The sequence below is a fragment of the Homalodisca vitripennis genome, chromosome 1 (genome assembly GCF_021130785.1).
Source record: "Homalodisca vitripennis isolate AUS2020 chromosome 1, UT_GWSS_2.1, whole genome shotgun sequence".
NCBI lineage: Eukaryota > Metazoa > Arthropoda > Insecta > Hemiptera > Cicadellidae > Homalodisca > Homalodisca vitripennis.
Window position 1 is genome coordinate 78,393,624 of NC_060207.1, and position 27,004 is coordinate 78,420,627.

At 30.6% G+C, this 27,004-nt stretch overlaps 1 protein-coding gene across 3 annotated transcripts in view; it reads left to right on the forward strand.

Annotated features, from left to right (window-relative positions):
* Window positions 1-27,004, forward strand: part of LOC124365332 (orexin receptor type 2-like) — a 361,016-nt gene that overhangs the window by 296,873 nt on the left and 37,139 nt on the right. For all 3 annotated transcript variants that reach the window (XM_046821307.1, XM_046821315.1, XM_046821311.1), the window contains one exon: window positions 15,576-16,060. In XM_046821307.1, the coding sequence (XP_046677263.1) occupies window positions 15,656-16,060 (405 nt within the window). In that variant the 5' untranslated portion in view covers window positions 15,576-15,655. The remainder of the gene's footprint in view (window positions 1-15,575; window positions 16,061-27,004) is intronic.

The window sequence follows — 27,004 nt, forward strand, 5'->3', positions numbered from 1 at the left end:
GTAATTACTGTGTTAACTAAACGCCTAACGTGTGCCCTAGTCTATCTGGAAAGGCAACATTGACTAAACTATCCACTTCATGAATATTTCTCTCAGCTTCACCGTAAAACAATATCATATCTATTTTATCTTCATTTGACCGAACCATATTTATTACATATTAAATAACAATGAAACGTAACACAGAAACTCGACTGAATATGTCTTACATGCTAACTAGTAATTAATAAGAGATAACATGGCAAAACCAGCCATTGCTATTTCCAGAAAATTCTACTACACAGCGGTAAGATGAAACAAAACTTAATAAATACTATATTATTCATGGTTGTAGATATTTGGTGATTCTTCCAATAACTTCGTTTACGGTTTGCTGTTGTAAAGTCCCAATATAACTAGTGAGTAAATGTTTTATTTACTTTATTATAACATTAAAAGTAACGTATATTGTGGGATTTTTTGAAAGGATTTAAACTTTAGTTTGCCACTAAATTTGATAAAGTAACCTCTTGTTTGTGGCATTCATCTTCTTTTTACAATAACTTTAAAATTAGGTGTCACTTGCTAGGGATTTTTATTAAAAAATTTTATCTTTCCCCAAACTACCAGAATGGATTTTCCTTACATAAACAACTCCTTAGTTGGTTATATAATATACCCAAAGGTATATCACTTCATCTCTAATCATACGAACGTTAATACGGGCGGTGGGCCTATTAAGGCACCTGATATAATATCAAGACTATAAATGATTATATAGTACTTAAAATACCATTAAATACAGTAGTAATTGTGAAGTAACATAAAACAAAGTTAATAAAACTAAAAATAAACTTCAATTACGCATTACTTAGTGTTCCAGAATAAGGAGCTCCGTTCTAGAGAATGTTTTATCAAGTACTAATTTAAATTCTTACTTTAAATCCTATGAATCAGTTGAAGAAGTCTTAAAACTATGCGACAGAGCATCGACTATTTTGGGACCAAAATATGACATTGACTTTTGGAAAATATTTCTTTAGTAATGCGGAATGATGAATATACCGCTGTTTCTAGTGGAATACAGGTGATAATATTTAGGGAATGCATAGAGGTTTATGAATTTACACATCGTGCCCAAAAAATATAAACAACGAAGAAAAAGTCAAAACGTTATAATTGGTGAACTCTGACCTACAACTGGTACAACTATCCAGGCCACACATCACTCTAGCAGCTTTTTTGTAGTTTAAAAACTCTCCTAAAAGAGTTAATCTAGCCACACAGGTTATGATTTACATTTATTTTGTTTTCATATTTGATTAGAGTTTTTATTATTTTTGTTCCGTAACAAATGTCAAATTCAAAATTTTAAAGTTAATTTTTATCAATTTATATTTGTGCACAGATGAAATTGTTATTAAAAAGAAGTACCGCCGCACTAGCACTGTACACTTTTTATATATCGTATAAAGAAAAAACTAAAATGGATACATTACTTTAGATAGTATTTTTTGACAAAATTAAATAAACTTTTTTATTTGATAGGAAGTCAGCTTCTTTCACGTCTCTCTTTCTCTCACGCGGTGTGTTGTACGAATACAGAATACCAAACGATCCCACACAGCACTTCACTGCTGTCACTTGAAGTGGTTGCTAACTTTACTCGTACATAATATAATATACTGTTCACTTGGGATCAGAAAAACAAGTAAGAATTATATACAAATACTCTGTCTTAATTATCACTCATATTTTTAAATTTTAAAATATTTAATATTCATTTTTATTTTCGTATATAATAGCAACATTATTCATAGTCCTGGAAGGTCTCAATAATATGTCTGAAGTTTTGGAGACATATTAAATTGCAAACGAATTGTTTAATATCACTGTTTTGATGAGGAACAAATCAATGTGTCTTACAATAAAATACGTATATATTGTAATTGGAAGTTTAATAAAACTAATTGGTTTTGGAAATAAATAATGAGTTTTATATTATTTTTAATGATCAAAAATAAACTTCTTTACTGTTTTTATAGATATAGCAAGAATATGATTTGATAAATACAGAAGTATGTTTAAAAATATGTAACCTGATTTATTACAATAGTTTACGTTCAATATCTCTAAACGAGATACTGTTTCGTTACTCTCAACAATGGCAAATGTCGAAAGAAATCCTATTACTTTCACAAAAATTAAACATAAAAATAAATAAACTAAATAAGAACTGTTTTTATATTATACAAAACAATTATCTTAAAGTTTTGAAATTATGTTTTAAGAAAATGTGTTAATTTATTAAAACTTAATTTATAGAAACGTAATAGTTTTAAAATTTTATCACATAGATAATTTTTTACAGGCATAGACTATATGATAGTAGTAAAACCTACATTCTAAGTGTTGGCAACAACCTAGCTATTCTTATCTAAATTAGATTCTGTAAGTGTTTGCCAAATTTAATTTTTGAAGTAAGTTCATATAATTTATTGGGTGTTATAATGTAACTTAGTAGCTACAGGGATCATGAAAATGGATCATAAAGTTATTTCACTACCAAACGTGGAAATAATAATGAATTTTTCCATTGAAGACAAAATAAAGTCATTTCTATTGACACTACAATAATAGGAATTAAACAAAAGATACCATCTTACATAATCTTTAAATTTAAAATTCTATTATGTTTCTTACAGAATGTCTTGTTTATTCCAGTAAAACTGACAGAAATGTAAGATTATTAAAGTTTCTATGTGATGGCGTATTTATTCGTTTTTAAAACGAAAAAAGATATTATTTCTAATTCACATAACTAATTACTGTTAGATATTTTCTTGATTTTTACCTTTTTATACTCTACCTATATTAATAAGCTAAAACATATTTTAATGAGTTCCTGATGAATAAAAAGAAAATTTGATGTAAATAAAGTAGCTTTTAGTATATTTATAGGAACTTTGGTATAATATGGAGGCTACTCTGTCTCTATACGTACAAGAAAAGTTTTAAATTATAATGTGAATAATCAATATTGGTTGCCTATGCAGTAGTGTAAAATATAAATGTATGTATGTATGTATATATATATATATATATATATATAAATGTGTATGTGTGTTTGTGAATATATATATATATATATATATATATATATATATATATATATATATATATTATATTGTCTCGGTATCAATTACACTTCGAGATCTACTTTATTATTCTTAAAAATTCGTAATGTTTAGATCATTAATTTAACTTATTGCAGCCAACTTCGTAATTTGAGTTGTATTGTACTCGTAATTACTCTAAATATTAGTAGAACAATGTAAAGGTTCACCGAAGCCCGCATAGCCGGGTGCATTTCCGATCTGTACTTTCTAGAACTCAAATCAGGTGCCAGATCGTTCAACGTTATCTGATGTTGGAAAAGTTGTCGCGGAAAATTAAAAACATCCCTCTAGATAGTACCCAAACTCAAGCTTTGATCACGTGAGCGCTCTTAAACGATATCTTTAATTTTGTTACTACTAGTAACATATTTATGGTAACATATTCTAAACTTAATTCATAATTATTATTGCGTAATATCAAGTTCTGGATAGGGGCAAAGAAGCCTCCTTCTCGCCGATATCGCTTCCTGAACACAGAAGACAAAAACCGGTCGACATAATGATTTATGTAATTTTCAAAATAAGTCAAATAAACTGATTTCATTGTAATAGTTTAGTTTTTTTAGATTCCCGATAAGAAAAACTCTCAAAAAATAATGGGCTCCGAATAATGCAAAGGTAATTTTATTTTATTTTATAAACAGATTTGAGTAATTTCCTAAGTATCAAACGCTTGGGTGTGACAATATCGTGAGGGGGGATGGAGTTTCAAAACCGCAGATATTAATTAAAAGTAAAAAAAAACTCCGTGTTCCATCTATGCATATATAGGAAGGTTAATACTTTGTTTTGAAATACGCTCTTTGATCGTATGAACTCCATAGTTGGTCAAAATAAGTTCATAAAATAAATGATTTTAGTATGTACATTACATTAATAAGTTCACGTACACTAGTAGTCTTAAAAATTATTTATATCTCTGATCACAATCCAATGTTGGAATGGATTCAAACACACAATACGTACGGGAAGCATAGGACTTAGTGATAAGGCGCATATGCAGCAACTTTAACAATTTAAACTTTAACACCAGTCACATTCAGAGAGTTTCAACAACACATTCCACTATTTATATGATAACAACTGAACATATCAAACACACAACACGTACGGGAAGCCTGGGACTTAGTGATAAGGCGCATATGCAATCTAACTTTAACACTCAGAGAGAGTTTCAACAACACATTCCACTGTTTAATGGCTGAACATATCAAGCAATACTAATTATGATATTTATGATATCTGGGCCAGTCCGTTAACAAATTCTTCTTGTTTTCATGTTTGTAATGTATCATTTTTGTTGTATTTTGTTGTATTAAGTTTAAAAAACGAACTGCAAGTATTCTAGAGTAAATAATCCTTTCATGGCTCTAAGACTATCTTTAGATCAACATATAGAATATAAGCTTGGAAATAATTAAAGAAGTTATAAACAAAACATTTATGTCAAATAGTTTTATGAATTTTCCCAAAAATGCCTTCCATGTATTATTTTTCTTGAGAATACGATTCAAGCTATTTAAATGTCAAGCAAAATCATTATTTTTGTAACAAAAAATAGTTTAAGCTAAAAATTCACATTATGTGATGTCAAACATTTAGCTCATTATTTCATGAATATCCTGTTTTGCATGAGAAATTAAATTTTGTTATTTAGCATTTCGTACTTTTTCAAAGTATTGTCTCATATTCACATCCTCAAGCATCGTCCAGGTTGAAATATTGAAATTCACATGTGTTTCATTACAATCTGTTTGTACATAACTTTTCGCTCTGTACAATAAAAACCACTATTATCATACAAACTCATTTGTATTACAAAAGTTTTATATAATTATGTAAATTTATTTTTATATTAATACAGTGTTTAATTGAGAAAGACAAAAACATGTTCCGTAATGACTACACTAATGAATATGAAGTTTTAGATATCTTAAACTTACAGCCATAAATGGTGAACGGATACAATTTTCGCAGTATTCAAACATTCCAAAACAAGAAAAAATTTAAATTCTAATAGATAATCTAACAAAATACAGTACGCTAGATATGAATGGAATTGACAATAATATTTTATCATTGACAAAATCATGTGTTAATGAAAAATATTTTCAATACAATACGGACTTTTACAAACAAGACGATTGGTTGGCAATGGGATCTCCTCTTTCAGGCCTTTTTGCAAATACATGTGTGTATGTGCAAAATTTAGAAAAGAACATAATAACGAGTGATAATAATCAGTTTTATGACACTATAATTTATTGGTTTAGATATGTTGATGATATCTTATGTCTTTTCAACGGAGATGAGAACCAGGCAAAACGCTTTTTAACATTTCTCAACTCTATATCACCAATAATTAAGTTTTCAAAAGAAATCCAAAAAGTCATAAAACTTGAATATAAGCGTTTCTAATCTTAATGGAAATCACTCATTTGAAGTTTAAAGAAAAACAACCTAAACAAATCTTCTAATACCATCATCCTCTAACCATCCTTGGAAACACAAATTAGCAGCATTTCACTCAATGGTAAACAGAATGTTACATACACCAATAAGTGATGAGAATAAAAATACGGAAATAAGAATAATAAAATATCTAGCTGTCAAAAATAGATATCAACCCCAAATGTACACAAAATGATAAAAGACAAATTAATAAAACCAACATAATATTACCAAATCCTAATACTAAAGATGTTCAGAATTATATAAGTGTACCTTTCAATACTAAATTAAACAAAGCTGTTTGAAAAATCTTTCAAAATTCAAAATTTTCCATCAATTATCAAACAAGATATAATACATTTAGAAAACAAAGTGAACAAAAATGATGACAAACAAGAATTATAAAACAATCTGGAGCATACAAAATTAACTGTATTGACTATGAAAGCAATTAGGCAAACGCAGAAATCTTAAAGAAAGGTTTATGATACATGTACAAGTTTTGAAAACAAATAAAATGTCTACAATAAAATCAAATTTTGCTGAAAACTTATTTGAAACTGTCAATAACTACACAAATATTGAAAAGAACATGGTGATTTCATATTTCGAAAAGAAAAAAGATAAATTAAACACAAAAGAAGAATTACACATCTATCTAAATTATAATAAACATCCTCATAATATTTAAATAGTAATCTGAAAAATAAGAAAAACCCAATATTTTAAAAGAATAAAATATTAAATGCAGATTACCAATGAAAATAACAACCGTGTCATTTAAGTTTAAAATATGTTTAAATGGTCCACATGTGTATATTTAATTGTTTATTATGTATTTAGAGGTACACTCATGATGGTAGAATACCGAAACACTTGTATGGCAATAAAAACATTTAAAAAAGGTTTTAGTTGAATTTTCATTTCATGTTTTTGCAATATTGGATTTCAGTAATTTCTTAAAGTAAATTTAGGGATACCGGAAGTTAGAAACGTTGCCATTTCCAAGTGGTCTCCATGATTTTATCATATATTGGTTCTATATATTAAACATCTTAGTCGTTTACTACTTTTTTTAGTCGCCACTACATGAAATTAAGAGTAGAGTGTGACCAGGACTTGTTTGGACATGTTAGTTCTTTCCTATGCCATTCAAAATACTGTATATCTTTCCATAAATAAATTTATATCTATAACTGGATAGTCTGGTTACGTAGTGTCAGGTTTTGTAGCTAAACTTCAGATAAGTAAGAAAATAGAGAGCCTCTAATTTACCCCTTGCACTATCTGGAAGAAAAGATCAACTTTCATCCTGTTACTGTATAGTAAAGTTTTATTTTAGAATAATATCAGATTGTAGGATTGCTTGAAACTTTATATTGTTCCACTATTATTTATATTGTTTCTATGTTTAATAAAATTCTAATTATGAAGTTTATTGAAGTAAGTAGTATTGTTTATCTGCAAACTAAAAGTTTTGACGAATAAAAAAAGTAGATCTCGGAATTCTATTGATCAATATTACATGCAACCAATATTTGTTGGATATAAACATCGATGGGCGACAATTTGACAACAAAAATACATACCTAGCATATACGAGGAAAAAACTAAAAACACAGGAAGACCCGAATGGAGTAAAAGTGTATTGATCAGATCGATCACTTTAAAACGAAGTCAAGAAGAAACCTTAGCAATGTCAAAACTGAAAGTGTTTTGGGACTTAGATCTTCAAATCGAATATAAAAACTCCCAGTAGTTGAGGACCAGGTGAGTCACAGAAAATGTCCATGATGACTCCATGAAGTTCGAAAATCGGAGCAATGTGTTGCTTTGCTAAACCAACGAACGTCACAATCGTAGAAAACATCATATTAACCACTATTAGTTTCAGTTAGATAGTTTGTTTACTTTGCGGTACTTAAGAACACTTTATCAAACGAAACTTAAACGTGTACAGAATGAAACTCCTACAGAACAATCGGAAAAGAAAGTAATTGGGTTTAAAACTTCTCCTACATTGTTGTGATACTTATTCGTTATCAATAGTAACAGTAATAAAATAAAGAAATGTTTATTGGTTTTATTACCACAAAAATGTTTAATTAGAATCCACGGACATTATTGAATGCTACTGCAGAATATTGAACGTTTCATGGAATAATTTAACAGTATTGTAGCCGACATTCACACTATTCCCATTGTTAGTACAAGTCTAAAACTAAGTGGTGGAAAGAGTCCATAATATGGTAATCGCTATCATATACCACTATACACTATAGAACAGTATGATTATAATGTTATGGCTTTCTAATTATTAGATCATCGATATAATAATGTCAATTCATTGAATATAATGTCAGACGAATACGTTAATGAGTAATTAGTCACTGTAAAATTAGTTTGCGTTGAGAGTAAATAGTGCAATTAATTGTATTGTCTATACTAAAAAGAAATTTTGTACAATATAGAGTGATGACCAAGTAATTGTGTTTGGCAATCCGCAATAAACAAATAAAAACTGTTAATACATGTACTTCTGAAAATTACCAAAAGTGTGTTTAATACGGCTTTTAACCTTTTTCATGAAAATACAATACGCTCTATCTATAATCATTAAATTAGACAAATTTTAGTACCCGAGGTTTTGAAATTTATACAGGATCTAAAGCTCAATATTGTCTTTTCCCTTGCCTCTCACGGTTTCATAATTACCTCCGTTGGCGTCAATACTATTTAACCATCATAGCCATCACAGGCACATGATAAAAGATATTAAAGGTTCTATTCAACAAAAAGAAACATCTCTTGTACTATATCTATTTTATCAGAAATACAACTTACTGAAAAGAATGTACAGCGAGTCATTCAAGTAAATCAGATGCAGCGAGTTCCAAAGTTCCTCAACTTTAGAACAAACAGTTTACTAAATCAGTTTGTCAAGAAAATTTGCAATTTTATATTATGCCAATTTTTACTTCTATACCAAAGGATAGCATAATACGTCACAAAGTAATAACTATAGATACCTACGTCATATTACAAAAGGTATATTCAATAACAAGTAAGTTTATTTTATAAAAAAATACTTGAAGAATATATATATATATATAAATATATATATTTAATTTCAATAAACATTGAATCGCAAAAAGTACTTGCTCCGCCGGGACTCGAACCCAGATCTCTCACTTGCTGGGTGAATGTGCTACCATTACATCACAGAGCCCTCACTTTTTACGATTCAATTATTTTTTATTTGGCCGTATCTGCCACATATGCGTTTAAATAACCAAACTAACATATGATCGCAAGACCAAATACCTGTCAAATGACTTTTATTTACATTAAATTTGTATAAATGGCAATAGCCTTATTTAATTTCAATAAACATTGAATCGCAAAAAGTACTTGCTCCGCCGGGACTCGAACCCGGATCTCTCACTTGCCGGGTATATATATATATATATATATATCAAATTTTAAAGGGCTGGGCGTTATCGAAGTATAAAGTCAAGGAGCTGGAAAAATTTAATTTCTGTCTGTCTGTCCACATGATACCTCGAGAACGAAATTATCTATAGATATAAAATTTTGTTTAACGCTTAATATCTATATAAGCAGTATGCCGGCAAGAAATCTATTTTGTGTGTGTGAGGATTATACAGATATTTCTCTTTATAACTGTCTGTTTATTCATGGGACACGTGGTGTTGCGTACACTGTAGTAGTGGGAAATTAACCTTTATTTTAACGTTGAGGAAATTTTAGTTCGTTTGTAGATCAATCCCATTTTACAGTGCTCACTTATTTACTTACTTCTGCTTTCCAAATCTCATTACATACTTTTTAGTCACAGACGTCTGAGAATATAAAATAAATGTTATATGTTTGTTCAATTGCTGTTCGTAGTTAAGTGAATCTGTTATAAAGCTATAAGATTTCTTAATTTAAGTAATCATAAATCCAAAATAAATTGTGAACATAATGTTAGGATATCAACAATATTATATTTCTGCTATTTTAGGTTACAGTAAACACGACATGGTTTAAAAAAATTGTGTGATGAATTACTGTCTCACAAAAAAGAACTATTATTATGATGGGAAGTATTTTACAGTTATTAGGGTTGCTACAGGTCATTCTTTAAAAGTTATTCTTATCTGTCTGTGCGTGTGTGTCTTTCCTCAGTAGAAATATCGTAGATACTTTAAACTTGGTAAACTGTATTAGTAATGGAGCTAAAAGTTGAAATGAAAGTAAAGGTAGGTTAGTGAGAACGTGCAACTACCACATCTAGTCTGCTTCATATATATGTATACATTTTTTCCGGTTGTATCGGTCCGGTGTTTATTTTGAAAAGTGGCAAAGTTGATATGAAATGAAAACATATTGTTTAAAGGTACTTATATAGTTAGTACAAATGATTCTTATGCTTAACATCTGTAGTGCGATACTAGTCATGCACTGACTTTAGAACTACAGTAGTAAGGTTTGTCCGCCGCAATCAATGTGTTAACCTTTGATACAAATTTAAAATCTCGTATTGTTCTATTGTACATTTGTGAGATAGATATTCTCCAAATTCTCTTGTACAGGAACTGTGGCAGGTCATTAAATACACAAGGTAATACTTGAGCTCGCATAAACATTCGACAGACACTTCATAGATCAGCTCAGCCTGGCAATTTGCCACACAATCCCTGAGCTAAGATTTCTTCTCCTGCAAGTCTTTTTGAAAATAAATCTTCGGAACCCTGTCTTATTAACATTTTATGGTAATTCTCAAACCATGAAGGTTTTTATTCGATCCGAAGGCTTCGGTACGCGAGTACGAGTAAATATAGGTAAGTCTGTGTATACAAATATACAGATTATGTTCATTATAACTCTGTATTTATATATTTCCCATCTCCTACTGAAATTCTCAGTAAGGAGAGTTTATATTGCTTATTTTATACATTAAAATTATAATTTATTTAGCATTTTATCTTAATGTGTGTCTTAATATTACTTACAATTTCTTTGGTTAGCTCACTCAAGTAATTAACGTATTCATAAACATTCATATGAATGTGTTTTAAAATAATTGATTGAAAATTATAGAATTTATATATTGATTAAATAGTTTGGCAGTTATGAGACCTGTAACTATCACTAATTCTAAATACAATGCCGTAATTAATACCTTTCTATTGTTACGGGTATGTATTGTAAAGTGAAAATTGTTGTTTTTGCTACATACAAAGAAGTAATATATACTCTCAGGTTTCACATTTGGGAACATAAAATACTCAATATTCCCAAATACTCATTATAAATACACTCATTATACAGTGATAGGTTGAGCTTTTTCCTATCAATCAGTTTGAATACACATTTAATGAGACTAAATGAAAATTATCTTCTTTGACAGATGAAGCAAGTCTCTGCTTTCTTGTCCCATTAAAAATCAAAATATTAAATTAAGTATTGTGTTTATATTTATTAAAGTAAATTATAGTATGTTGATAACTTTGCTCTGCTTGTATTAAATTTTAAATTTTGTCAATTGTCAATATTAATAGTCGAGATCTCATTTTGACTGTTTGCCTCCCGAAAAAAACACATTAACATGGACAATTCATAATTTTCAAGTGAGAAAGTGTAAGCAAACTATCGGTGTGATTTCTTCAAAACTCAGAGATACCACTAAAGTTATTTGCTGAATTATCAGTATTAGATTTATAATAGAAGATTCAGTATGAACCTAATTAATTTTTACGACACATCACTATATTAGTTTTGATTACTCCGAATGTCCAATCAAAATCCCTGACTCTTACTGAAAGTTACCGACAAACATGGCTACCCAGACCACCAGTTAATTGCATTAATCTGTTTGGTGAATTACCATTGTTAATCTCCATTGTGGTTACACACTGTATTGGACGGGATAAATCTATTACACCAGAACCACGTGGAATGTGTCCAATATTAAGATGCCAACCATGTACACCATTACTATTGCTGTGCTTGTAGTTGCAAAATTCCAGAATAATCATCTTAAATCTGTCCTAGTCCTATCCTAAAATAATCCAATATTTCAATAAGGTTAAGAAGTATTGCTGCGCTGAATACGTTCGCAGTCCAAAGTAAGTGTTGTTATATTTTGTCACTTTCACGTTTCATATCAGTATTATCTTCACAAGTTTGAGTTTATATTGCCGTTATTTATTCTTATATTCTCTTGTAATGCGTTTATTGTACAGGAGTATAAGGAAAATAAAGAATTCCCATTCATATCGAATTTTAAAAAATAGCTTAAAGACATCGTGAATGTTCAGAATTGATATATTCACGATGTAGACTAAATTTATTTAATGTTACGGTTATATAATATACGGTGTTATATAATATACAGGAAGAAATATTTGCCACAGAACAACATACACAAATACACTAGGAATATTTTTAAATCAATAGCGAAAGTCCATCCAAAAAGATAATGCTCTTGGTATCACCAGAAGAAACAACTTTACACAGAAGTACTAAAATAATGTAGTGCATGATAAGCCTAGTATGGGTCTAGTAAAAATCCATTATTAAGGACATACACATACAACGAGGAATTAAAATTACAATTTTGGGTTGTATTAGTATTTCAAAGAGTTTCAATTGACTTGAATCTCTTGAATAATGTGCTGCAGCTCTTATACAGAAAATGTAATTTCTAGAATGCAACATCCAAGTTATACTTAATAGAAATAAAGAAAGGAAAAGCGTTGCAGTATCTTTCAGTATACCTAATGTTCAAAATGATATGGACAATTTAGTTAAACACCGATAAGACTATTAAAATCGCGTTTATTATAATACTTATTATTTATGAGTAGACTTGTACTCAATCCTGACTAGCTAGATATCAGTGTACCTTCGCCAACATACCGGTCTACACTAAACACCGACTCGGCATTCGCACTTCTCTCCTTGGCATCTATATCGGTGTGTTTACTGGACCGGATTTAACCGGGATTTCTCTTTCAGACCCTCAGATGTCTTGGAGGCCAAGTTTTAATATCAACAAACAACAAGCACATTAGTTTTAAATACACGATGTGCCAGACAAAATAGGTATACCTTAATACATAGTTAAACATCTAGTAAAAGAATGTTCTGTAGTTCTGAATAAAATTTTAAATCTTATTACTATTTAATAGTAATTTTTTCGATTGAATCAGTTTAAAATGTAAACCTAAATATTTCATGTGTAAAATGATGTTTTTACTTATTCATAACGTGATTGTTCCTTGGGTTTGTGGAACATTTCAACAATAATTGACAAGATTCTACAGTTCTCATATAAATATTGGTGCCCCGGCGTTAGATTCACAAGTTCATATTACTTAACCTTACAATTTTCATACATTTTACAAGTATTCCACAGCTAAAATAAATAAAATCGGCTGGTCAATACAATCACTTAAAACGTTATATTTTAGCACTATGATAATTATTGTAATGACAATTTACTCCTTTCCGTTGATGTCCTTACCATATCTAAACTACTTTTACCCTGTAAATTAATTAAAGTACTAACATTTTTAGGTATGAGATGCCAAATTTATAATTTTAAATAATTTTCACTTTCACAATGATAACTATATTCCTCTCAATTTTTATGTTGTTTTTAGATCTTCAAATTCATAATGATTTTACTTGGATTTGCTAGTTGTTTTAGCTGTCTGATAATTTATTACTATAAATGCATATGTGAAAAACAAAATTCCTTCCTAAATACGAGTTGAATTATGGCATTTTCTGACATATATAATGTCTTTTGGAAGAACTAAAGTTACTCAATATAGATAGTTAAAAACAGACTTAAACTTTTCGGAAAGGGGTAAAAGTGTTGACGTATATCAGTATTTTTACTTATGGAGTGAGTTTACTTTCGTATCTAATTAGAAAGTTCAGGTATTTAGGTATATATAAGCAGTATGCAATGTGCATACACATCTCACGGTGACTAACAATTTACGATGTTTAATATCAACTATCCGGAAAATATGAGCGCAATTTCAGAATCTTACTACACAGAAATAAACTTTAATTTGAAGGGTTTAAATTTATAATTTTACTGTTATTTGCATATGGTAACCATAAGTAAAACTAGTACGGTATTTATAAAGTATTGTTATACTATATTAGTGTGTTAATACTAACCAGATTATGATATATTATTGTACGATTACTCCTTTAAAAATATAATTGGGAGAAACTAAAATAATACAAATTGATATTCCTAAAAAGTTATAAAGAGCACGTCTTAAAATATAACTAGAATAGTCTGCAAAAATAAATGTATACCCCGGAGTGTTTAATTTAAGACTTCTTCGATCTCCAATAGCTCCAGGATTAGTAATCCAAACAAAGAAAACCTCTCTTTTGAAGAGCCATAGCAACGCTGGGACTTGGCTTTCAAAGTGAACAGAAGTTGATGAAAATAATTTTAAAAGTAACAATTATAAATAGTAGTTGTTATATTCTTGTCTTCTATTGAGATAATGATCAAAGTAAAAACTTACTACAAAAACGAGAAATCTTTCTTGAACTTACTGAAATATCTTTTTGCATAAACGTACATTCATTCAGGTGTTCTGAGTATTTGTTGTTATTTTATCCAAGGGATGAGTTTGATATTGGATTTATTTTACTGTATGGAATCAATGTTATTACCATTACGTGATATAAATAGTTTGTAATAAACTGGGTCTGAAAGGTTTGTGATTTCTTTATTGATATTGTATAAAAATATATTGGGTCAAACACACAAGATAACTTAGACAAAATACTGTGTGTGTACGCTAGCCATGATGGGTGGGAAGGATGAAAGAGGAAATTGAACTAACACTTAGAGGAAGGTGAGCTGGAGGTAAACTAAACTTTCACATGTAAATACTAACTGTTTGATGCTTAGAAATTAGACCTAAATGTCTAGTTTAAACTTTGAATGCGTTCTAGTGAAATACTCTTCACAAATTGAAGTTATAGTGTTGATTAAATCTGACCGTGTGCGGTCAACTCTTTAACATCAAACTATACAAGTTACAGCTTACGGTTAGAAGCATTAACACAATTTGACCATATAATTATCTAATTAAACAAAATAAGAGTATGCTAAACCACGTGCCACGTAACAGGCTTCGCTGAGGTTGCATGCAAAACTAGCAAAATATGCAAAGATGCTTGTGCGGACAGACATGCAGGTATATAGAATAAAAATATTTCAGCCCCTCGAGTGATGGCTTAACTATTAACTTTTTTAACAAGTTAATAAATATAATAGAAGAAATAAACAAAAACGCAGAACAAGTTACGTAATCTCTTTTGCAACCTTTTGCCGCTGCCCAAGGAATATAATTTGGGTGTTGTATGCGCCCGGCTAGTTTGTGTCGTTACCAATTATATGCCTTTTATTCGTATTTACACTTAGATATAGGCATAATATCATAGTTGAATCGAGAATCCCTTCAAGTTTTGAGCGATTATTCAAATGATCATCATTAATACCGGGTCATTTGGTTTTGCTAGTGAGGTTTGACAAATTATGGTAACTTATAGATATAAAGATAGAACAATGCATTATTTTTATTTCTAGTTTTTGACCAAATTTGTAATTATTAAATAAAATGATGCCTCTCCAGGAAAGGAAGGCATCAATAAGGAAATTTAGACAACTATCAATTTGGAAAAATATATTGCATTAAGACAACTAAAGTTTGATTATATTTATTTTATAATCACGTCTATCATATGCATTTATTTTGTAGTTATATTGTTATTGATTGTTAAATCTTTGCTCCAAAATGTATAGTTCTATTTTTAGTTTACAATATAATCCCTCCTGTGCTATTGTTGCTAGTATATATTTCAATGTATAATATAGTTCTATCACGCTTAACAGATCTTAAACTTCTGTTGCAGAAATGACTCTTCTTCTGACAAGTTACGAACCAAGACATCGGTAAGTGTAGAGATCTCTACTCAACAAAGACAACACCGAAATGGATTCAGAGCTCTACAGTGAGTCGGTGCCCCTGATCGACCTGGTGAAGGGGAACCACTCCGACTTCGACAACAACACCCTGAACTGTACTAACGACTACTGTGTCGACGACAACGACTACCTCGACATGATGGAGCAACACATGCTCCCTAACCTGTACGAGTGTGTGCTGATCGGGATGCACGTGCTGGTGTTCGCGGTGGGGCTGGTGGGCAATGCCCTCGTCTGCGTAGCCGTATACAGCAACCCCACCATGCGCACAGTCACCAACTACTTCATAGTTAACCTGGCGGTGGCAGACTTCATGGTGATCTTATTCTGTCTCCCACCCACCGTCATCTGGGACGTCACCGAAACCTGGTTCTTGGGGATGGCTCTCTGCAAGATCGTTCTCTACTTCCAGGTTGGTGCTTTCATCTAGTTTTAGAATATAACTAGTTAAAGGATAATGCAAGACTACAAATAGATCTACAAGTTTTATGAGTTATATTTCTTAAACTCGAAAACAAGGCTTCATTGTAACACTCCAAGCAATATTCCAGTTTGATACTTTTCTAGATTCTGTCATTCAAGGGAAGATATCTTTAGTACGGTATGAAACACCATGATTATTAACGTTTGGCAAAGAACGTGCAATACCCTTATCAAAGCGCTACTAAACGACCATTTCGTGTAGCGATCTGAGAGAAAGGGCTGAGGAAAATTATTTAATGACCTGGGACCATTCTCTCTTAAAAACATTTAGTCCGAAATTGGGGAGGGGATCTAGTTGATTAAAATCAGGAGATTTATATACCAAACAAGTTAATCCAATGATTGTGAAGGAAACCCATGTATTTATTTGCTTAGGAAACCCATGTATTTATTTGCTTAGCTATCCACCTGAGGAAGAGCTTGCAAATTTTTTAACATAATGTTACTCCTGCTTTCTATCAATGAACGATGGCATATGTCCGGAAAAATCTTGTTTCCTTCCAGAAAGACTATATACTACATGCATATTCAAAAGGCTAATCAATGTTATATATAATTGAATGTATATACATACATATTCACGCCATGATACTCTATTATAACACATACGTGCAAAAATATTTATTCATGAAATCGAATATGTCCGGTAAGTCCGATAAACATCCTCTAAGACTGTCTAGTGTGTGTATAAAGAATACTTGGCTACATAGTGCACATATTAAACTCTGAATCCACGATATTTCAAAATGAGAGCAAATTATATTTTTGTACGTCATTTAATTTGAAAGACAATATTTTTGTATATCGAGAAAGGTATCAACGTTACGGAAACAGTTAAAAAGAACGCATTGCGTATTTGTCACGCACATCGGTTGACAACTAAAAAAGCTGAAAGGAAGAGCTTCCCATACAAACTTTTATTCATCACTTCGAGTGGGACTTGTATCTTGCAGTTGTACATTTCAACCTCTGTTCTTTGCTGTTGATGTTTATTCTCAGTCGCTGAGAACAATAGTAGCCACTTGGTATTCGACAACAATGACGATCTCTGGTCTCGTTTCTCACAATTACTTGGTATGTTCTTGGTAGTGCACTCTGATAGGCTTTTTACAACCTTTCAATAATTAATTTTTAATTAATAGTGCAGCGGTAATAGCATTTATACATGAAAAAGTACCTAGGAACTAAAATTAAAACTAACTAATCTTTACGGAGGTATGCCATGCTGCGAGCATAATATTCAAATCTAAACGCACGCTAGACTTTGGGTTAATGTGGAAGCCTTGGTGTTCGTCCCACATTTGATATCATCCTGACATTTAGACCAATTAAAAATGGATAGAGTTGACCATTTTAAATTTTGATATAAAGTTGGTAGAGGAAGCTTTCCAAAGTAACTCGTTCATAAGTTGTTCATGCAGACACACACACACACACACACACACACACACACACACACACACACACACACACGTCATCAGCTGGTGGGAGAGACTCCGCTTAATGCTAAGATATATAAAAGTCAAATAACGATTTCGCTTGTTCAGCAAAACTAAGAAAAAACTACATTAATTGCAGGAGGACGAATGCTAACAGATTTAATTGTACCATGCACCATCCTAAGAGTATTCGAATTATACCTTCAAAATTTCAAGACCCTAGGTTTTCACAAAGGCAGTTTAAAAATCTATAAAATTATAAGCAAAAGTAACATGACTCTAAGTTAATAGACACTTTTGAACTACCTTAAACGAGATTCGTGCTCTATTACCTTATTTTCATCAGTAATGCCAGTGAGCGTAACACGGTAAAATGCCGTTCAACGTTTAGATTTTGAAGGATATGGTTAAGCTAAATGTTCAATCTTTGCATGGAACAAACCAATCCAGTAAATATTATCACCCGTGTTGATAAGTTGCTAAGACAAATCTTTATAATATTTATTGATTAGTTTATTCTGTGTATTACTCGTTGCCGACATGGTCATCCATAAGATCAGCATAATCAGAACCACGCTTCAACGTACAGAAATAAAAATTCCAAATAGACCGATGTTTACCATTTCCAATATCAATGTAGCGGTAGAGTTTTACAATAAATTGCTACTCTCCGGGTCTACTCATTCGACAGTTATCGTGCGTACATAAAGACGAAAATTGGATTTTGTTCATCAGCAACTGGTAGGAGAGGTTTGGTTCAACGCTCATCCAACAAACTTTATTCTATATCTCTGACTCATTTGGTTTCAAATTGATACGCCACAAACAAACGGTAAACTTTAAGTAATATTCTATTTTTAATATTTTTTTAATACTACAGTATCTTTAGTATATATCTTTTTAAAACATCTACGTAGTTCAATACAGGTAAAAGTACTTGAAGAAGAGCTATTGTTACTACCACGAATACTAAAAGAATTAAACCATTCTTTAAATATCGTGTGCTAAACATGCAGATATTACCTTTTTTGTCATTCAAGTTGGATTTGGAACTTCACGCTCAAGTACATGTATGCTTTTTCTTAGTATAAAAATGTATGTATATAACTATTACTTATCGGATTTAGCTTCATTCTGTTTGATACCTTACTAGCAAAAAATCAACTCGTTAAATATGTAAACAAATTAAATGTAGTATACATAGTGATTAGTTTGTATACGGTTAACATCGGATTCCTCAATCCACTGACCGTTTCGATTGATGGTTTTGCTTAGCCAAAGATGGAGTGAACCAACCCCTTAGAGACAGAACTTTGCGTATGCAATTAACTTCATAATTGATTTTGTCAAGTGAAACCATACACTGGTGTATAATTAGGTTTAGTAAACGATTAATTCTTGGTGTAAATGTGTTTGACGTCCTGTTCATTTCTATATTTAATAATGCCCATTGTATCAGGAATGTTTGCCATTCTCTAAAGAAGTGAAACCTTGCTTTTATATTCAACGTACTTGCACATTGTTTCAAAATAAGATAAAAAGCTAAATATGGAAACAAAATGGACAAAAACACAAAACTACAGAGAAATAAATATACTTTTTTGATGAACTAAACAATGCAATAAATTATTAAGAATAATTCATACTCAGTTTTAATGAAAAAGTGAACATCCAATAGACACACTTTAAGAGTCAAATTTATTGTAATAATCTTTTTTCGAAGTTCATACGTACATGGCGACGACCCTGAGATAAATCATAGCTAACCTCAATTTATTTCAAACGATTAATGAAAACAACTGTTAAAATAGAAGAATGGTTCTTGTATCTTCTTTTAATTACCTAATTATTATGTACTTTGAAATGTGGAATTTAACAATTAATTTGAATAAATCTAAAATAATAGAGTTTAGAAAGGGGGACAAATTAAGTCATAGAGACAGTTGGTTATTTAAAAGAGAACAGATAGAAATGGTAAATAGTTATAAATATTTGGGGGTTAACTTGACGTCAACGTTGTCGTGGTCGCGTCACTTTGTCGAGAAAGTCAGATTGGCAAAACAGGCAACTTCTTCTGTCTGGGGAAGATTGATTAGGAATAATGATGTGCCACTAAGTTTAAAGTACTCGTGCTTTAATGTGGTTATAAAATCTATTATTTTCTATGGTGCCCAGGTGTGGGGTTACATTGGAAGCACTGAAGTAAAGTCTGTCCAACACATATTTATACAAAAAATGTTTGGTTTGCCTATTATAACTCCTAATTACGTAATTTACCTAGAGACAGGATTTTAAAAACTACAATTGACTTACTTTAAAAATTAATTTAAATTATTTCGTTAAACTGTGGAATTTAGAAGAAACTGGCCTGCCGAAAATTCAGGCGGGCGCGGCGGAGCGCTGACTGTGAAGGTCGGGCCAGAACATCTGTTTACCACCAAAAATATCGGGATATTCATTTTGATTTGGGCGATAGAGTGTTTATTACCGATAATTATGGGATTCAAGTTGTTTCATGGGCAATAAAAGCGAAGGCAGAGCTTGTCAATTTAAATAACAAGCCATGGGTAGAAGGGACTAATGTTAATTGCTCGTTATGTAATTTTTTCATTTCAAAGACGTTTTTCATTTTGTTGCGAAGTAACAATCTTATCGGCATTGAGAAAGTATTAGTTTGGAAAGTTGATATTATCAAAAGAGGAATTCCATTCTTATCTTAATGGGAAGGATTGGCTGTTATTGAGCAAGTACAAGAGAGATGCGTGGAGATACCGCTGGAATCTTTTTGAGGAATTTAACTTTTAAATTGTATAAAATTAAATGAATGCATCATACCCGTGCATAAACCTACGAAATACCTTTTAAAGTTCAAACCATTAACATTAATAACCTTTTGTTCACAAACATTTTCTTTTTCTAATCTTTATTATTACTCTTAATGGATAAGATTATATAAATACTTGTTCACTGCAACTGAGGTGTTTAAATTTAAAGGATGGTAACTGTCTTTAGATTTTAGCATTGTTAGATATTCAATATACGTTCTTTATTATTGGATATTAAGCAAAAATTTGATAGTAGTACTGTATAAGAAATTACGTAGTATTATACTTGTTTGTGTCCATCCAGAGATTATAAGCATTAAGAGCGACAATGGATAGAGTAGCTTTATTTATTTTTTTGGATATGTAGTTAATCCTTACAGTACTCAATATGGTATTTTTCTCACTTGCTCTTTGTTTTGTAGTATGTGTATGTGTGTAGTGTGTTCTGCCTATGTGCGTGCGTGTGGGTGGGTAGGTAAGTATGCATATATACTCATGGCACAATATAAGGTTATATATAATAAATAATTAATGAAAATAATTTAATAACAAGCTATTGGGGAAAAAACATTACATTGTATTTTGTAAATATAGTGTTGTGTTACCTTTTTTGTGAACATTTGCTATCTTTTTTGTAATTGTGTAGTATATATTAATATTTTCGGTTTGTTGTGTTCTTTTCTCCTAAGTAACTGTTGTGTTTGGTTACTGATGCCTTAAAGGTGAATATCGTTACTACTTATTATCGTAACAGTAGGCCATCCAAAGCCGACGGTTCTACCAGGCTGTCACTGTGCTATACGAATTTGTTATCTGACTGAATTTAAACAGGATATGTAAAAGTGTTGAAATACTTGTACAGAAAATAATGCTATTTCTTGTTTTTCTTTTACAATAAAGTTTTTTTCGTTTCGTTTAAATTCTTTTAATTATTAAGGACTTAATATTAAATGCATTACTTTACATAATATATTTAAAATATTCTTCGTAATCAGTGGGATTTATAAGTTTTTTCATTACTGCTATATGAGTTTTTAAAGCAAAAAAAGTTTCAGTTGATTATAAATTCACCGTGTATTGACCCGAGAGAGCCTCAGGCTTACCCCCCCCCCTATGTTTCAATTCTATGTCCTCTTTTAGTTTATGGCGTATCCTGAGTGATACCACATCCAACATAGCACAATTAAGAGCTACGGAATTGCTGGCTACTCAGCCAGAGAAAAACAAAATATCAAAAATCTTACTCTATTTACTAGATAAACATTAATTCTGGTCTCACAATCAATGTTAGGGAATTTGAAACCATGTTTTGACAATGTTAGCTTATTTCCAGTAAACAACTGTGTCAACAGTGACTGTGGTCCGAAGTTGAAGCTAATTATACAGAACATACAACATTGTTTCGCGGCGAGGAAATGTTTGGACAGAAAGCGAGAGTTGTTTTGCTATAAACGGTCCAGAATAGCTTTATAGCTCCTAGCAGTGGCTGGTTCACGCAGCGCTTCTTTCAAGCTTGCTTAAACAGTTCAATTATAACTGAAGACAATCAACTAACAGCATTTTTCTGTAGCAATTTCATTTGTTACATTTTTCGCAGGAGAGAAATGAAGCACAATCATATATACACTAAATTAGAAAATATAGCTTTTATTAATACCAAAAAATGCTGTTATTCGTTATTGACGATAATAAATATAAATATTTTGATTATGAATGTTAACAAATATATCTATAAATATAAGAATTTTCAGGGTTCCAAACTATTAATAATTTTAGTTATGGTGAATTCTAAATTCAGATAAAGTATTTAATAAATGAGCTCAGAAAAACCCAATTAGTTATAATTTACGTTCTTAAAAATTTAAAAATATTTTTTAATATATTGATTTATTTATCATGCAATATCTTATTAACCGTCAACTGAGCGTGATTCAGGTTGAATATGATTCAGATACAGCATTCTGTTCTAAAAAGTTTACCTGTGACTAAATTCGACTCAACGATTCTAATTATTGATATAATGATAATGACAGCATTAATGTTTTAGATACTTGCCAGACACTTCAGAGCAATATCCTATTAAAAATTAATAAAATGTTTTAAGTAACCTTACCAAGGAGTTTTTCTTTTATAAATACACATTAAATATTTGACTAATTTTCTTAAATAGACGAACATATTTATTTTTTCTTCTTATCTTATTTTGGATTAATATTGTAAAAGAAGATTTCAATAAATTGTTTATAGATATTACCTTAAAGAACCTTTTATTTAGTGTAAACTATGTATATTTAAATATTACTTTACATAGGCTATGACATTAAATCTCAATTTAATGTAAAAAAATGAATTCTCAAAACAAGTTGACAATGGATTATTCCTGTTTTATTAGAAATTTAACTTTTAATCTTAATAAACTTGAATTTTGCAATTAATTAAAAGTTGAAGAGACAAAATAAAAATAACTTCCCAACTTATTTCCTCAGTAAAACACACGCACCTAAGTACATACTTTATGGCATTATACAATTTGTGCTATTAATATATACCACGGTTGAATAATTTTCAACTAGAGTCGTCAAAAAACCGATACAACTTCATTTCAGGGACAATAAAAAGTATGATGAACCTGTTTGAATACTTTGACCTGGAAAATGTTTGCACAAGAAGTTTGACAGAAGATTTACGAGACCATATCTGACGAGGGAGGGACGTAGCAGATTAAACTCAAACTCCGTAACGAGGAATATGAGCCACAATACCTCCGCAAACTCCAAGTTTCCTGAATTTATATGCTGTCATTCGTCAGCGTCCTCTCACCGTAAGGCCAGCTCGGTGTTAGCACCACGTAACACTTCATGAATATTTACGAGAATCAAAGTTTGTATAATGTGTCTTGATTTCTCTGGTTTCGATATCGCATTGACTATAACTTGTAAGAATATAACGCAATTTAGCATTGTTGGTTTTAATTGTAGTAATATTTTTTATTTAAATAAACAGCATGGTATATGAATATATTCAATGCTGTTCTTATTATCAGAAGACAGGTATATGTTAGATCTCAGATGAATCATCTGGATAGCGTAGGAGGGTTGGTATTTGAGTTCCAGATTCTATAATCTTACGGACATAGACCCACCGCACTCGTGCTTAAGTTCTGCTTCGTAACTAGCTATAGTCTGTAGTCTTCCCGATCCGGGTTAATGCGCTGATCCTCTAATTCAGCATTCCTAATTGCATAACTCCAAGAATGACGTTGTATTTCTTCTCTCAGGTATCACTATTAAAACATTTTCATAACAAACACAACATAACAAGATTATAGTATCCTTTCAATAATACATGTCAGTTATACTTCTACTTTGTCTGAAGAACTGTGCTCTGAAGGATTATATTCCCTTATCACACTCACTAACATCTGGTCTCCTCAACCCGACTACTTGGCTGCCCTGAGTCATCAATTGGGATCTTCGTAAACACAAAGTAGTGTTTTATTTAATAATTAATATTAAATAATGTTACGATGATTTGTATACTAAGTTACGTACATGAAAATGTTTATAATGATTTGAAAAAGGGGAGGAAATGTAGCTCGTTAAAATGGTGGAATGATGATCTTAAAATTGCTATACAAGTTTGCATATAAAACTCAAATGAATTTTATTTTCAAAACGTGTATTAAAATTGCAAGATCATACAAAATTAATGAATTGTAGTAATATAAACAATAATAACTCGACAGTTTATAAATAAACTGTAATATAACATTTAATTGTAATCACATTATATATTGAACTTTATTTCCCATTTTAATTAACTATGTACTAAATATTAGCACTCACATATAGAAAACACAATAAGAATATAAAATAAGATAATTCACAAATCGAAATTAAAGTGTTCTAGTGGTAAATATAGCTTTCATATTTATCAAGTAGATCCAGTGTTGACTCATTTCACTTATTTTGTTATAAATATTTCAGTCTAATTAACTACCCAAATTTGGTACAAAATTAGTATAACTGGACCGCAATCGATGATTGACAGGACAGTCTGGCTTATAATTTGTCTGCGTTGGCTTGACTTGGCTGTGTCGGCGAGAGGCCACGGATCTCCGGGCAGGGAACCATAATAACTTTCATAAAACCTAATTGTGAAAGTTCACGCTGATATAATAGTTACAATATAAAATACAAAAACAACAAGTCTTATATAATGAAATGGACGCAACATGTTGTATAGTTTGAGGTACTATAGATTTTCCATACCATTGGATATAATAGAATTTATTTAATACTAATGTGAGGAAAGGGTAATATGTTACTGTCATATATTTCAATATGTACAAAACGTGTTTGACCTTCCACGGACAATTTCCCCACCTGTTAAAGTATAATTGAAATCGATGCAAATAATTATACACAATTTGGACACTACGAATACGGCACGCAGCGCTAGGTCAACTTATATAACAAATAAAAACTATTACTTGCATTTTTTACACACTGTTTCCATTGTTCAGTGACAAACAGTGAAATCATCAGTGTGAACTAGCTGAATCTGATAGGAGACACAAGTGTATTTTCTCAACCAACCTCACATGCACGGATGTACATAGGCTGCAGAGAACGTGTGTCTTTAGTAAAAAAATGGAAGTTGACTAAATATTGTACAGCTGGCAGACAATTAATTATAGTTACAACTTTACACTTGCTTTATTGAATATTTCTAGGGATTAATATGTATGACTGATTTGATTAGATCTTCATTAATACGCCCTAATTTAGAATTAATTACAAAATAATTAATAGCAGGTGATCAACGTTCATTCTTAATCTCATTTAACAAAGCGCTGTTGTGAATAATAACATTAACAAAATTGTATTCTCATATATACAAAATATACTATGTCTAATAATGTAAAACTCACATTTAAACGCCTGAGAGTTAGCGAAGCTTATTACTCAAAGTACTGGAAAACTTCTTTTCTGAATGTATGTCCGCACATTATCTAGAGAACGAACTGGTATATAGACTTGAAGTTTTGTGTGGAAGTTCATTTCTGCATAAGCAACATCACATTCAATGATAATTCATGACACTCCGTGAGGTTTAGTGAGATTTCTTACTTTGGGCTTACTGGTATCCATGATGACAGTGGGAAAATCGCAGAATAAATAAATAATAAACAAAGTAATTACAATATTATGACATTTTACATGATACATAGAAAAAGTATATAGCCTAATGAAATGAGCTAGAGATGTACAATTTTGCATGCAACCTCAGCGAGCCTGTGGCGTGTTCCTTTCAGTCTGATAAGTGAATGTGGTGTGGCTTCCCATCGTAAATTTTCGTTTTTAAATTAGCAAATTTATCTAATTTATTTTACGCGTGATTTCTCTCGATATTTTTTCTTTAAAACTACACTGAAAAACACGTAACATTGTTTATTACTTACCTTTAAAAATGAATTTTTCGCTCACTTATTAACTGGTTGTCATAAATCTGGTTTTGTCGGATTTTTGTAAAATAACTACATAATCGTAACTGTTTCTCTATCTAGATATATTAATGTTTAAAGTCTTCAAGAAGCTGTAATTTTGAAGATCAACCTTGTAAAAAGTTAATATTTTGTCTTTGGTTTATAAAACAATACATCCAAATACAATTTATTACAACAAGCCGTTCTCTAAATTAAACATATTTGAATATTGAAATATAATATTTGGACTTTTTTTGGTCCGAGAATAATATCTGAATAAATTTGTAGGGAGTTCTTTGACACCCTATGTCATGCAGGTGAATTTGTTAAATACAACTGTAAACAGCGTAAACAAACAATTAAATCAATAAAGCTAATAATTTTTATTAAAATGAAAAATGTATTGTGTACTAGACTTTTAACGAGGTAGTAAATATTGGCACCTCTAATAAATTTAGTATGTAGAATTTCATTAAGTTAATGTATAATTCTATAAAAATGTTACATATTTTTATATTTGGAACTTTCCAAACACTATATATAAAAAATCTTTATAGTGGAACAATACACGTAAAAAACTAGGTATTGAAGATGTTGTTTATTATTACGTAAAGATGCCATAATTTTGGTTGACTTAAAACTAAAATTGATTATGTTTGATTTTGTACAATGGTAGATTTATAAAACCAAACAGTTGTCTCAAAATAAATAAAAAAGTTTCTATTTTTAGAGCAATAATTCTATTAAACCATTATTTTCTAACATTACTTTCTCGTTTACATCGCTCTGAAACATATGAACTCAATGAAATTCAGTTTAATGATATCGATGTGAACATGTGGTAGACTGAAACGTACATTAAGCAGAATAGGGTATGAAAAATTCATTACATTATTTGGCTTAAATGTTCTAATATAATTTATAATGAATTATATTAAAACAATTTATATCGTATTATAATTTTTTAACGCAATTTAACTGTAACTCAGTGTATAAAGGTTTTTCTCAATAAACATATTTTTAAGAATCGAGCGGAAGAAATATTTCTCTGGAATGCAGCAAAATCCTACTTTGCGTTCCAAGAGTTTTATCATACACTCTGACTGACTGGACTAAGTAGT